This window comes from Etheostoma spectabile, unplaced genomic scaffold, assembly GCF_008692095.1.
Source record: "Etheostoma spectabile isolate EspeVRDwgs_2016 unplaced genomic scaffold, UIUC_Espe_1.0 scaffold00001338, whole genome shotgun sequence".
NCBI classification, from domain to species: domain Eukaryota; kingdom Metazoa; phylum Chordata; class Actinopteri; order Perciformes; family Percidae; genus Etheostoma; species Etheostoma spectabile.
Genome location: NW_022602736.1, coordinates 14,642 through 30,006, shown reverse-complemented (window position 1 = coordinate 30,006; position 15,365 = coordinate 14,642). Strand labels below are relative to the sequence as shown.

The 15,365-nt window shown below is 39.2% G+C and overlaps 1 protein-coding gene across 1 annotated transcript; it reads left to right on the top strand.

Moving 5' to 3' along the window:
* The first annotated feature begins 931 nt into the window (after positions 1 to 931).
* LOC116674969 (fumarylacetoacetase-like) lies at positions 932 to 15,167 on the top strand. Its single transcript, XM_032507122.1, is given in 12 exon segments — positions 932 to 1,088; positions 3,339 to 3,388; positions 6,434 to 6,524; positions 7,495 to 7,590; positions 8,952 to 8,991; positions 9,183 to 9,282; positions 10,359 to 10,489; positions 11,228 to 11,303; positions 11,632 to 11,678; positions 12,767 to 12,868; positions 14,093 to 14,210; positions 14,687 to 15,167. Coding segments are annotated over 12 exon segments (1,032 nt in total). The 5' UTR covers positions 932 to 984; the 3' UTR covers positions 14,764 to 15,167.
* The last annotated feature ends 198 nt before the right edge of the window (positions 15,168 to 15,365 follow it).

Below are 15,365 nucleotides of genomic sequence, written 5' to 3'. Positions count from 1 at the left end.
ACACTGAGGAGAACAGTTTGTGCGATGCTGAGAACAGCGGGGGCGACACTGAGGAGGACAGTGGTGGGCGACACTGAAGGGGACAGTGGTGTCGACACTGAGGAGGACAGTGGTGGCAAAACTGAGAACAGTGGGGGCAACTATGAGGAGGACGGTGGTGGGCAACACTGAGGAGGACAGTGGTGGGCGACACTGAAGAGGACAGTGGTGGCAACACTGAGGAGAACAGTTTGGGCGATGCTAAGAACAGCGGGGGCGACACTGAGGAGGACAGTGGTGGGCCACACTGAGGAGGACAGTGGTGGGCAACACTGAGGAGGACAGTGGTGGCAACACTGAAGAGGACAGTGGTGGCAACACTGAGGAGAACAGTTTGGGCGATGCTGAGAACAGCGGGGGCGACACTGAGGAGGACAGTGGTGGGCGACACTGAGGGGGACAGTGGTGGGCGACACTGAAGAGGACAGTGGTGGGCACACTGAGGAGGACAGTGGAGGCGACACTGAGGAGGACACTAAGGAAGACTGCACTTATTAAGACGGGTGAGTACCAAACACCGTCTCCTGGTACTCACCTGACTAGCTCACTGATAAAGTTATGTGCACCCCTGGTTAAATTTCATGCTTCTTACTGATTTCAGCTCATAGGAATTTGACAAATAATAACAATGAACCAACCCAAACTCAAAAGGATCCTACCCCTTCAAGGTTTGAACCCTAATTTCCTTGGTGTTATTCATGTGTGCAGGTCAGTCAGATTGTACCAGACTGAAAACTATATTGTTCATGAATTACTTCCAAGGTCATAGAAAGATTTTCAGTGTCATTTTTGCTTTTGCAAAACAATATGGCTTGTGGAATAGCCTTTTACTTATGTTGTGTGTTTACAGTCATTTTGCAACAACTGATTATAGGAAGGGCCGCTTTATGTGTCACATTAGAATTGTTATTTGTGTCTCCCTACAAGCCCACATTGAATGATTTCATGGCTCTTGGTTATGAGGCCTGGAGGGAGGCCAGGAGGACCTTGCAGGGCTTGCTGTCAGCCAATGAGAGCATAATGAGAGATGATGTCAGCCTTCGGAGCAGGTTAGTCTGTCCATGCAGAAGTCAACATGGTACACAGGCTTACATAGTCCTCATCAGGCTACTGCTTTGTGTGGTTATGTTATGTTGTGAAAATACAATCCAAAAAATATTAAAATCATCATACTAGGCTAAAATGTAAGGTTTCAGTTCTGACGTCTAAAAGTTTCTTTTTCAGAAACAATGCCAATTCTTACAAGAATAAAGTGTGTTTAATGATTCAGGGTATGTTCAATCAGATTTTGGTTTGTAAATATTCCGATTTAAAGATGCTTAATAACTGCTCAAGATGTAATCTGCTTCCTGCCCCAAATCAGCTGGTATCAGCTTCACCCCCCTGTGGAAAGGATAAGTGGTTAAAGAAAGGGTTGGGATTGCTATTCAAACCCTTTGGGACCCTTTGGTCTTAAAAATGTAAATATTCCTGCCATCATATTTTCTAGTGTAGTCTATAGAAAATAATGGAATTGAATAAAATGTTTGGTTTCTTTTTATCTCATGATAAACAAATGAACATGTTAAAACTAGGGATGAGCGAGTACAGCATTATCTGTATCTGTATCTGTTTACCACATGAATTATCTGTATCTGTTCTTGGACTGGGCGGGGTCTAAACCGGAAGTAGGTTGGGTTGTCTTGAAATGGGCGGGGCTTTAACCAGTATGTTATTTTAAGCATGCAATTGATATGGTTTGATCAGAAATTGTTATATTTATTTCTGATTAAAAAACTATTTACCTGACAGCATCAGCATTGAGCTTCAGATCAATGGTGCTGTCATGGTAACAAACAAACTATATACAGAACGTCTTGCAACAATGAATACAACACATGCGGTTGCAATTATGAAGTAAAATGTAATGAACAAGAGTTTTCATACTCAATATAACTTTCTTTTTTTAATTTTAAATTTTTTATGATCAGTGGGATTTTTTTTGTTTTTGGTTCTTTTTTTATTTCCACACCAGGTATGTATGAGTGTGTGTGTGTGTGTGTGTGTGTGTGTGTGTGTGTGTGTGTGTGAAATAAGAGAGAGACACAGAGAGAGTGAGAGAGAGAGAGAGAGGGAGCGGAAAAAAGAGAGAAAGAGAGAGAGGGGGTGGGGAGGACTGTGTTCTACAGATCAAATAGATTGAATAAATTAGAAAAAAAGAAAAAAAACTCCATCGGCAGAGACGTAACGCGAGTAGCATTCTAAGCACCATGTTTGAACAAACCCCACGTTTACCAGAAATCTACTGGTTAAGTAAGTACTACAAACCAAAGTAAAAAACAAACTTGAAGCTGAAGAAACCCTAAACGTTAACGAAAAAGACCCGTGGACCTGTGTGACTGAGGCAGAGGGAGAGAGAGAAGGAGAGGGAGAGGGAGAGGGAGGGAGCTGTTCACTTCTTAGTGATCTGTGTGTGAGTGAGCAGAGCGTGTGTGTGTAGGGGAGGGCGCTGTGATGACTAGCCTATCACAGAACGCAGACACGGTCCGCCACCCAATAGGATTTGTATTCAATCCGAGCACAGATATTGACTCGTATTACCCGTATAATATATATAATTTGCCTATGTAATAATATAGGCAAAAGTGCTATATCCGTACCGGATACTAGTTTCAGCCAAATATCCGGCTCATCTCTAGTTTAAACATTAAAAGTGAAGGCTGTATCTGCTAAAAGAAAGGCTACAGATAGTCTAGCTGTGTGAAATGATAAAGCCACCATCTATCTGGCAAAATATTAAATTTAAGAATTACTGCACGCTGACAGTGTGCTGAGGACTACATACAATAGTATTGCCAAGGTTATTGAAATACAAATGGTCTTTATGTGAATGTTTCCTGTAGATGTAAAAGCGCTTTGAGCAGTTGTTAAGACTGGAAAAGCGCTATATAAATACAGCACATTTACATTTACATCTTTAGAGACCCTGTTTTTTACAGAAGAAACATGGTTGTTCAAAAAACATTTCTTCCATGCTCTATGATCTATGAAAATGTCTCTTGTTTCTATTCCTTTCCTGTCAGTAATTTTTAAAGGCAGTTTTGTATTTTCTAATGTTCTCTGAACCACACAAAGTAAATATTATTTTCGACAAAGTCACTGGAAATGCTTTTGAAATGTTCATAAAAATAATTTCTTGTAGAGTGGGAACCCAGCCTTATATTGTAAATCTCCAAAAGGTCCTTCACCATTTGCTGGTTGATTCTTGGTTCTTTTGTTGACACAGTTTTTCTTTTGTCTTTTTGTCCTTGTCTCTGCAGAGCATTTGTCCCCCAGAGTTCAGCCATCATGCACCTTCCTGCAGACATTGGTGAGCCTCTCATTTAGGGTTAAACCACTGATATCACAGGTGTTTGATGAAAAAGCCAGCAGACCATGCCTGCCTTCAGCAGTCCACTGAGAGATTTCCTCCTTGGAATCTTCTCTTAAATTGATATCACATCACACATCCTAAATAATGCAGTTGTTCCAGTCACCGCAGCTTTTAATTGTAAAGACTTGCCTCACTTTTTAACATCCTGAGATATCCTGAGGCGTAATTTTCAACTGGGACAGGGGACAATCCCCTCTAGTTTTTTTAAAATCCCACTTCAATCCTCACTTTAAAAGTTAGGGCCTCAGCAACGGGGGTGAGGACCCTATTTGAAACTGAAGAATTCTTATAAAGTTTGATTATTTGGCCTTTAAATGCATTTTTGAAGTGCTCGAGATGCTCAAACTCATGAAAAATTAAACACTTGTCATAAAGGCTGAGTCTTGGTTAATCTTGGTTTGAATATCTAACATGTGGAGACATAAAAAACTAACAGGAAGTCAGCCATTTTGAGTTTACTGTGCAATTTCAGTGCCAATTTTGCCATTTCCAGGCATCATACTTTAACAAGTCCCTATTTCAGATTTAACCCGACTGATGTAAAAAAATTCCATAGAATCTTAAGAGTTATTGAACAACATGGCTGGCGAATGGCGGGTTTTTTCAGTGTTTTTGCCATGAAACAGGAAGTTGTTGTAACTTAAATGTACGTTATCCAATCTAACCTAAATTTCTCATGATTGTAAAGTTTGGGGCAGCTACATGCTGATATTGACTATTCTTCATAGTGTCGCCTGCTGGCAACAGGAAGTCAGCCTTATATGGCAAACAACATCCGATTAACATGAAATTTACAACGTGTGGTCTACACTTGAAATTGAGAAACAAAACGTATGTCTCGTGCCACCCCCCCCCCCCTATAATTTAGCAATGTCTCTGTACAGAGTACATTTTTCGTTGATGATAGTTTGCCCAGCCCACTTTACTTTAGCCACGGCCCTTTCACAACTGATGAACCGCCTGATGTTGACAATTGTGGATTCAGGCAGATGTACAACATCAGCAATACAATACAACATAAATTGTCTGCCTGTAGCTAAGTTTCCATTCACTTGTCAATCGAATAATCTGAAGTTTGGTAAAAAATTCATGCGAATAAAGCTGGTGATAGTGTGGGTCCATCCAACGGCTTTAAAGTGAATAAAAACCTGTGGTAATGACATTACATGCTGTTTTGCGGTCAAGTTGGTATATCAAATTGATTTGAGACATTTTAAGATGTTTCCATTCATTTTTGCCTTGAATCACACAACATTCAAGCTAACATTTGCGAACAAAGGTTTTCTAGACAAAATAGATTGTGCAGTCTACCAACACATGATCAATATTGCGCCAGTTGTAATAGTGCTTATGTGCTGCTGCAAGACAACTCTCTTTTTTGAGCGCATTTGATTTACTGTGGAGGACGTCCCATGGCTTGTCCTAACTTTGTTGGCCATTTTCTTCGCAAGTTCCTGATAAATTATTGCATTTCTTAGATTTTTGCCCTCTAAATAGCCAATGTATTTTCCTATAAAAAAGTCTCTTATCTCCTTGTTTGTCCACTTCCATCTGTCTTTGTTGACCCCGCCATGATTACAACGACTTCTACTTATCCAAATACTGCCGAAAATGAATTAAAACTTCTTCTTCTTTGTTTTGTCGCAGGTTGCAACCATAAAATGACCTAAAACTTAATCGCAATTCATTATTTATTTGGCAAATAACGTTACCATCAGCGTTTATCGCATAAGCCGTACATCGATCAGGAGAAAATCCAATGAGACCAAAAGTATTTTCTTGAGTCGACATTCACGAAATTGCATCAAATTTGACTGTTTGCATAAGGCATATTTCATTCATATCACTTAATACGGATAAAACGTGTAGATGGAACATAGCTATTAACAGGTCTTTTTTTTTTTTTAACAATTACAATTTTTTATAAGGGTTATGTTAATAATAGTCATAATGGAAGGCACAAACACAGTTTTTTGATAATTTGTTTACTTGCTTAGTAGATACAGTGGTGCTCAAAAGTTTACATACACATGCTTAAGTTGACTAAAAGAGGAATAAAAAAATCATGTTTTGGAAATTTATTTTAATACCTAAATTAAAAAATGAGGTAAAATCCAACCTTTAAGGACACCCATTTTCTTTGTGAATGAATAACGTATTGTAAATAAATAAATGTTCTTATTAAAATACAGGGGTCATAAGTATACATACCCCTATGTTAAATTCCCATAGAGGCAGGCAGATTTTTATTATTAAAGGCCAGTTATTTCCTGGATTCAGGATATTATGCATCCTGATAAAGTTCCCTTGGCCTTTAGAATTAAAATAGCCCCACATCCTCACATACTCTTCACCATGCTTAGAGATAGGCATGGTTTATTTCAGTTAGACTAATACCTGGTTTGATTTGCATTGAGAGTGATTTTATAGAAAGTATCCCATGCCTATCTCTAAGCATGGTGAAGAGTATGTGAGGATGTGGGGCTATTTTAATTCTAAAGGCCAAGGGAACTTTATCAGGATGCATAATATCCTGAATCCAGGAATAACTGGCCTTTAATAATAAAAATCTGCCTGCCTCTATGGGAATTTAACATAGGGGTATGTATACTTATGACCCCTGTATTTTAAATAAGAACATTTATTTATTTACAATACGTTATTCATTCACAAAGAAAATTGGTGTCCTTAAAGGTTGGATTTTACCTCATTTTTTAATTTAGGTATTAAAATAAATTTCCAAAACATGATTTTTTTATTCCTCTTTTTAGTCAACTTAAGCATGTGTATGTAAACTTTTGAGCACCACTGTATACTGTAAATGCAGGAAATAGCATTCACATACATGGATTTGAGACACATTAGCACCAGGATGCACTGTTTAAAAACATAACTCCTTTCTAGACATAACTAATATAAGAAGGGTACAGGCAATAGATTCAGCCTGCTCCTCTTCTGAACTGTTTTATCTGTTTTTCACAGGCGATTACACCGACTTCTACTCGTCCAAAGATCACGCCACCAACGTTGGCATCATGTTCCGGGGAAAGGAGAATGCTCTGATGCCAAACTGGTACGCTATCAATCAATCCAGCAGTATACTAACAGATGTTGGAATATCTTGGGGCCGATATTGAGATAGAGCTTGTAACAAATTGTTCAAGTCTCTCTGCAAACAGTGATATGTTAAGGGTCACTACAAGGTCTCTCTAATTGATTTGGGCCCCAGAACATCAGTGTGCATCTAACATTAGGACCGCTTGGCTTTTTAGGATTATGATCCACTAATATGGATCAACTTCAGGATAATTGCCTCACATCTTGCTGTCCCTTGCCTTCTGTTTTTCAAACTAAGTTCAATTCTGAAAACAATCACAAACAATCAACTTTGTGCTAGCAAACCACATGCTAAAAAAGTCAAGTTTTGAAGAAAATTTGGATCGTGCTACAAGGCAGGCCTGCTTGGTTCTTTCAGTGAATGATTGTGAAGATTTACAAAGAAAATGTTTACGGCATTTACCTTTTGGGACCGATTGGTGGGATTGCTGTGAACGAAGTTAACACGGTCCCACACTGGTAAGAGGAAGGTCTGGCTAGTTCACACAGCATTCCGGAATATGAAAAGTGTTGTGGTTTATTGGCATTTCTTTAAACCAATCACAGACGTCATGGGCGGCACTAAGCGCTGCATGGAGCCCAGGTGGCGCTGCAAAATAGCCTGGGGAAGGAACTGGTTTGGTGGGAAAATCTGTACGTTGAAAAATGTTTAGTTGTGCAATTTAAAACTCAGATTGGACAGATAGTCTAGCTAGCTGTCTGGATTTACTCTGCAGAGATCTGTAGTTAACCATAGTCCACATAAATCCACCTTGTTTAAAGTGCCAACATAAAGAAAGCGGAATTGCTGTTCAGTGAAATTCCATTCCTATTTAATCAACACAATTGTACACCAAAAATGATCCAGGCACATGGGCCCACACACAAACTGATCTTTATTTTCCTTTTGTGGTCCTGTTGTTTCTAACATTCTGTGTTTTCTGCAGGTTGAGGCTTCCAGTGGGATACCATGGTAGAGCATCATCAGTGGTTGTTTCTGGGACCCCATCCGTCGCCCCTCGGCCAGATGAGACCTGACCAGAGTAAGATCCTTACATTCACCAGTGTTGGACTGTATTTATAACATTTTTGTAGGAGAAAGTTTGGTACAACTAGGGTTGGGTTAAAAAAAAATAGGATTCTCCAATTAAAATCCAACATTGAGTCACCCTGAAGAAGGCCTGTTTGCCGCAACGCGTGTTTTACCTTTCGCTATGCCGCATCAATAAAGGCTTTTTAAAATGTTCTGCAACAAGAGAGTCTTCATATCGTTCTGTCACCGTTAAAATCCATATTAATTTGAGTGATCTAATATGATTAATAAATCCCAAAATGAATGCTTTAATATGTTAATGGTTTGTATAATGAGGGCTGCATGCGTTCTCTGAGAATCTCTTTACATCCAAGCTAAATTGGTATAGTAACTGTAATTTCCCTAACCTGATATATACTGAATTATACTTGTAATCAAACCAGGATCTATATAGGAGTTTAATTGATTCGGGAAATCATTGGTGATACCAGCCCTAGTGACACACATTCTTAAGACTATTGATCACATCCTTGCTAACACTAAAAGAGTATGACTGCATGCATTCTTGTAACATTGTCAGACTTACAAACTCCTGGTGCCTACATTATCCACAATGCAAGTCAGTCCAACAGTTCAGATGGAGATGAGTGTGTGTTGTGTTGTCTTCCCGTTGACCATGAAACTTGTCCTACTCCCGGGTTTCAATTTATTACCATTTCTTTTTGGAATTCCTGGTCAATAAACCTCATTTATATGAAAGTGTACTTCATTTTTGAGTTTAAAAAGTTGAAATTATGAATTATTTCGACAAACAGTTACAATTCGTGGATAATCACAGATTGTTCAAGTTTAGTCAGGTTATTGTTTAGAAACCATTTCATTGTGTTTTCAAATGCTATACAATGTAATAAAACGCCCAATATTCTCTGTAAGCAGTGATCTGATCCTTAATTTTACTTGCAAAGAGCATTGGATGGAACAATCCATGTTATTTTTTTGGCAATATGCTTAAAAGACACCAACATTTCTGATGTAGAAACTTTGAAAATGGGTCAAATTTGACCCAAAGACAATAGGAGGGTTACATTTGGCTAATGTATAAAGCTTAAAGCAGAGATGAGGAGAAGTTAGTGTCATATACTGTAGTATATAATAGTATGGTAAGTATTGTAAGCTCACTTCTTTCTCCACAAAACCAGATTATTTACATTTTCAATTGACTTTTTGTCTTTGGCTCCAACCATCACCGCCTCTGGTGACGTCACTTGATGCAATTTATCAAATTTCATGCAGCTTCATCTGGAGCCACACAGCTGCCTACAGCTGATAATAACCATGTTTGCCTTCTCCTTTCTCTAGCAAAGCCTCCAGTGTTGGCCCGTCTAAACAGTTGGACATCGAGCTGGAGATGGTGATTACAGTGTTTAATCTAATCACTTGTATGTTTGTAATGTTTAAATAGATGTTGAATTACTTATTTTGAGTTGCCTGGGTAAAAAGTCCAGAGTTGGTTTTCTCTGTTGCCTTTTGTCAGTCTGTGTGATATTCAATATTGCCCAATATCAGTAGTTCACTGCTGTAATTCTTCTCTACTCTGATTAGGCCTTCTTTGTTGGAGGAGGTAATCAGCTCGGGGAGCCTATTCCCATCCAGAAAGCCCATGAACACATCTTTGGCATGGTACTCATGAATGACTGGAGCGGTAAGAGCCTCTGTACAATACATTACACCAACATCATGCTTGTGTGCTTCTAGACCAGACCTGGGCATTGTATGGCCCACGGGCCACATCCGGCCCGTTAGGCGGCCCTAACCGGCCTGCGTGAGGTCGATGGGAAGTTAACAATCAAATGTAAATAAGCATACAACATGCATGGTATACAACTGCATTGCTTTTATTTTGAAGACAATTGTTTTTTGTTGTTGCTTTTTTTGTGTGTGAACGCATGCAGTTTCTTCTTCTTCTTCTCCTTTGGTTGCAAGTTGCAATTAACTGAACTGAGCTCACGAGACGTTAGCCTGGACTCAAATGAGCTGTTGTCCCTCAAACATGTCAGCTCATGGGAAAGAAAGAAAGGTTGATACAGTGCGCTGACTTTTTAACCAAACAGACTTCTAAGTATTTATTTACTGAAGTCAAAGGTAAAGCTGTGTGCTTAGTTTGTGGAGAACACATTGCTGTGTTAAAGGATTAGAATTTGAATTGCCACTACTACTACTACTAGTCCTACTAAACATGCAGAGAAGTACAACGATTTGACTGGTGCAGCGCAGTGTGTGTGTGTGTGTGTGTGTGTGTGTGTGTGTGTGTGTGTGTGTGTGTGTGTGTGTGTGTGTGTGTGCTGGTGACTTTGCCCATAAATAGACTATTTAACGAAATTAAACTTTATTCTAAATCCGTCACGTACATACAGTACAATGTAGTGAAATTAAATTATTGCATTTAACCTTTCCTCAGTATCAGGAGCAGTTAGCAACTTGCTCAGGGAAACTTTGAGCCTGGGAAACACTGCCAATCTTGTGGTTAAGGGGGGACAACTCTACCTCTAAGCCACAATCCAAACTTTACTCACAATTTATTCTCAAATGACTTGGACAGGACCAGATTTTAATTACATTACATTTCCTTGATCCTCTAGCAATACGTCTTTAAATTCTATCCTTTGAATCTTCACTGTAATAGAAAATGTCAAAGAGCTTACACATTGAATCAGAATGGTTCAAGTTCAAGAACCATAACCTGCCTACTTCTTCAGTAATATGTGTGTTTATTCTCAGCCAGGGACATCCAGGCGTGGGAGTATGTTCCTCTTGGTCCTTTCCTGGGGAAGAACTTCGGGACAACCATCTCACCCTGGGTCATCCCAATGGAGGCACTGTTACCCTTTGCAGAGCCCAACTCCATTCAGGTAAACACAGGGGTCACAGCTCACACTGCCAAACTTCTTGCAGGCGTTCACTTTGTGTTTTCAGAACCAGCTAAAAGACTTTCACATTTGAGACCTTTGCATTAGCTAATACATCCCAGTTACTCTGGTGCCACCTATAGGACAAAGATTTCCTTTTTTGTCTCACTAATAACTTCAGGGGTTTTCAAGCTGGACCCTTTTCCCTGTGTTTTGTGTCTAAGTGACTGATGGGAACAACACTCTTAGAAATTGGTCCAGTATTAAGCAAGAAGCAAGCTACAATGTACTGTAAGTTATTTGGCAACTTTATTTGGCAAAGGATTTGACTCTAACAAAAAGATTTATCTCTGTAGGGATCCTTTAAGAATGTAAGACAATTAGAATAATAATCAGAGCCTATCAGCGATTTAAAAACAACACTTTTAGTGGACGTTCTTGGACGGAGAGCATGTGTCCAATAGGGTTACATCCATGGACCGTTAATATTAACAGTGTATGGTTACATTGCTGCCCGGTTTTGGTTTGTGGCTTCCGGTTACAGCGTTCTCCCTCCCAATTCTGGACCAGTTTCAAACATTTTTCTGGATCAGTCACTTAGACACAAATGCATGGGAAAATAGAGCTCAAGTTGAAAAAAATTAAAATTGTCTTCTTCCATTTTAGTTTGGGTGTGTGTGGACATTAGAGCCTCCTCCCCATCTTATTCCTGTTGATTTTATTTCTCTCTCCTTTCTGCAGGATCCAGAGCCCCTCCCCTACCTGCAACACCCTGATGCTTTCACTTTCAACATTAACCTGTTTGTGTCACTCAAAGGTACTGTAGTTTACACAAAGTGGCTATAACCAATCAAGTGTAATGGTTTTGTGTATCTGTGTATTTATTAGGGGTGGTGGGGGGGGAGATAATTGCACGAGAATTTTAACTTTTTGGAACTAAAATAATAAAAAATTGAAAGTAAGCTAAACAAGCAGAGAAATGCATTTGTCTAGATAAAACATCTGTTTTCTTTTGGGGACATACTGTAGGCCTAATTTGTAAATTACAGTATGTCCCCAAAAGACATCCTGGAAATGTACTACTGTACTGTCATGTGTTACGAAGTGAATGTCTGCTTCAATATAAGTGACTTTTGCTCTTTAAGGAAAGGGCATGGCAGAGGCAGCAACCATCAGCAGGTCCAACTTCAAGGTAACAACCACACTCACAACACTCAGTGCTAAATAATGTCTGTAGTAAATAACACAGCATGTAGGGTGTTTTTGGTATTCAATCACATAGTGTTTAGTATTGTGGCATCATCTGATTTGAACTTTGTAATAATGGTCTTCAAGTTCACAAAACATGCAATTTCCAACATTATCATCACCACCCACCTAGACAAAAATAAAGAAAAGATGACACAGTAACTAGAATATTTAAGACCATACAACAACATAGACACATTAAAAAGCAAATAAACATGTATAAAGGAAAACACCTCATGCCCATCATACACATCTTTCCCCAGCACAAAGCTTCTTCGGAGCCCCCCAGAAAGTTCAGGTACTTTCCCCATTGTCTAGTGTAGACATCCAGTCTGGCATATTATTCGAATGACATCTTTTCAAACGCTGCCAACCTAGCCATCTCACAAGCCTACTCCTGGATTGATAGCACCCGTTCATTCCACAAAAAGAAAGTAAAAAAAAAAAAGGAAATAAAGCAGACAGTTGTGAAAATGTCGCTAATTACTTCAAAGTTTAATAAGCATCATCGTACCTCATTCCAAAACAAGGCATGCAAATACATACATGTCAAAATTAAGAAGAAAAAATAGCAGTTTTCTTCAATTTAGATGAGGCAGCACAGTGTTTTGTTGGCCCTAAACTAAATATGTGCTTTACATTTAAGAGGGCTGCAACTAGGGATTATGTTCAACAATAATCAGTTGTTTACTTGTTTCAATGAATGGATTAATTGTGTAGTCTAGGAATGTCCATGACAACTTCAAAGTACCAAGTGGTTTTATTTGCCTTCCAAGCCAGATATTCAATTTTTATGTCAGTCATAATGACATAATGTGCTAAATTGTTAATGTGAATAAGTATGAATGAATGTAGTGGAGTAAAAAGTACATTATTTCTCTCTGAAATGTAGAAGTAGAAAGGGGCATTAAAAAGAAAAGACTCAAGTACCTTAACATTTGAACTTAAGTACAGTACTTGAGTCAATGTACTAAGTTACAGTCCACCACTGTATTCTAACATGTTTAACTCTCTCTCTCTCTGTCTCTCTAGTACATGTACTGGACCATGAAGCAGCAGCTCGCCCATCACACAGTCAACGGTTGCAACGTCAGACCTGGAGACCTGCTGGCTTCTGGTACCATCAGTGGACCTGTGAGTGTCTGCATGTACAGTACAGTATGCTCAGTATCTGTGTATGGGAATATATGTTCTACTTAACGTGGTACAGGACTGCTCTGATGGTTAGGTCTGGCCTCACAGGTGTCATTTATCAAAACTGGCTAGTGCAACCTACCCCAAAAACGCATTATAATTTTTACATAAATAAAGACATTTGCACCATAAATTGATGCAGAAAAGGCACTAACTGTTGCAGACAAATACACCACAATGCAGAAAAATTCAAAAGGGTTTGATGTGCTCAAAATTTAAATTTTGCTCAAAAGTGGAGATCTCATTTTCACATTGCAAAAATCTCCACTCCAGGGTGTGCACCATTTCGCAAAGGTTTCCTGGTTCAACGACTTGTTCCTCAGAACGGTGTTTAGAAGGCTTTGAGTTATGTTTTTTTATTGGTTGGTGGCTGTGTCTCTGCTTTATTGGCTGTGTCACAGGTGATACCCAATCAGCAGAGAGGTGTCTGTAAACCCGTGGTGATAAAAAGGTGCAACGCTTCCGCAAACAACAGGGTGTTCAATGCACCCATTTCATTTTTTTAAAACGTGTTGCTAGATTTTGTCGGGACTGAACATGGCCCAGATCAAAGTTAGGTCTGGGTACGCCACAGATACATTCAGGATAGAAGAGCGGAAGGTGAGGAATGACTCACAATAATCCTGGAAATTGTCTTCTGGTGGTCCAGACTAAGTCCGGCCTGACAGTTCATGCTTAGAATGTTGATTTGAATGCTGAATAGTTTAATATATTGTTGTCTGTGTCTTTAAACCTCTGTCGTTTTTTATTCTCCTGTAATGCGCTTTGTGTCCTCTCCTCTGGTATTCAATTCGACACTCCATGCATCTGACACGGTGACACAAAAAGAATAAATTAACCTTTACTTCAATGAAATATCTGACTGATTTAGAAAATGATGTAATTAAATATGATACGTTACGATACAACTTTATTGTTTGCCAGGGCTGAAATTCTTTTTGCATCACTGGGTATCTTAAATAAAAAGAGGACATAGACATACATACATGAGATGGATAACGCCAGAGGACATACATGACACATTACCACAAATAGCATAAACACCCAAGTAAGGAAACAAGGCATACATGTACGTAACAAAAGAAAATGACACATACACACAGTACAATGTACAGTATATTTGAAGTGTGCAGTGCTTATACTGTGTGTACTGTATCCAAACAGGATCCAGAGAGTTTTGGCTCCATGCTGGAGCTGTCATGGAGGGGATCTAAGAACATCGATCTGGGAGGAGGAGAAACCAGAACCTTCCTGAAGGATGGAGATGAAGTCACCATCACAGGTTAGACTTAACCTTCAGCACATGTTGTAAATTCTTTGGTTAAAATAATGTGGTTTATAATCTAGATGAAAATAGTGAAAGCATACTGTTTACATTATTTAGCTGTAAATATATGAGAGCGCAAGTCGCACCCGCTGTTGCTCAGTCGGGATGCATGCTGCAGGTTAACAACAGATTAGTTTAGGGAAATTATTTTTGGCATATTTCTTAATTTTGCAACAAAAGCGCCACCTAGGGACAAATAGGCTCTACATTTTACACTCAGTGGAGCCTGGGTAACTACTTAGCCGAGATTTGTGTCAAAAAGAGAAATTATTGCCACATTATGCAACACTTCCTGTGGATAATTTCCACCTAGCGCTGCTTGGTTTTTATGTTTAGCTCTATAAAGTGCAAGTATATGGGCTTATACATAATATGATCATGCTAATTATGATGTGTATAATTGCTAATGTCCTGTCTTTTCCTCTGTCTAGGTTACTGTCAAGGAGATGGCTACAGGGTGGGCTTTGGACCCTGCATGGGAACCGTTCTCCCGGCCCTGCAGCACTGAAACACGCTTACTGTTATTTAGGAGGGAATCCTTCTGTGGAGCATAAATACCGGAAGACACACACGTACACGCCTAGAGTATCTCACCCTGCTTTGATGTTCACTGGAGACAACTACAACCAAAAGCACACACTATTCCTCTTACTCACACACACACACACACACACACACACACACACACGCACACGCACACGCACATGCACACACACACACAAACTTTCACAAATGTTTCTAGCTTTACTTAATAATTGATGAACTTTACACCATAGTCTCAGAAGAGTTGTACAGTGACAGTGAAATATTCTGCAGCATCATCCAGTCACAGTGTTACTGCTATACCAGGATCAGTGTTATTGATGTTTTATATGTGTTGGTTCCTGATTTATGATGAAAATCCTCCAATTTCATATTCAGTGTCTGTCTTTTGGTTTTCTGTTGACCGACTGGGCCCGTCAGATGGCTGTGGTCAAATCACAGCTGCATTCAGAATTTCGTTCTGAAATTACTTACTCACTTTGTGTCATAGTTGTTAATAATTTAAAGTATAAACCTGATAATATTCTAATAATTTTATAAAAAATCCTGTGCAGACACAAACCAACA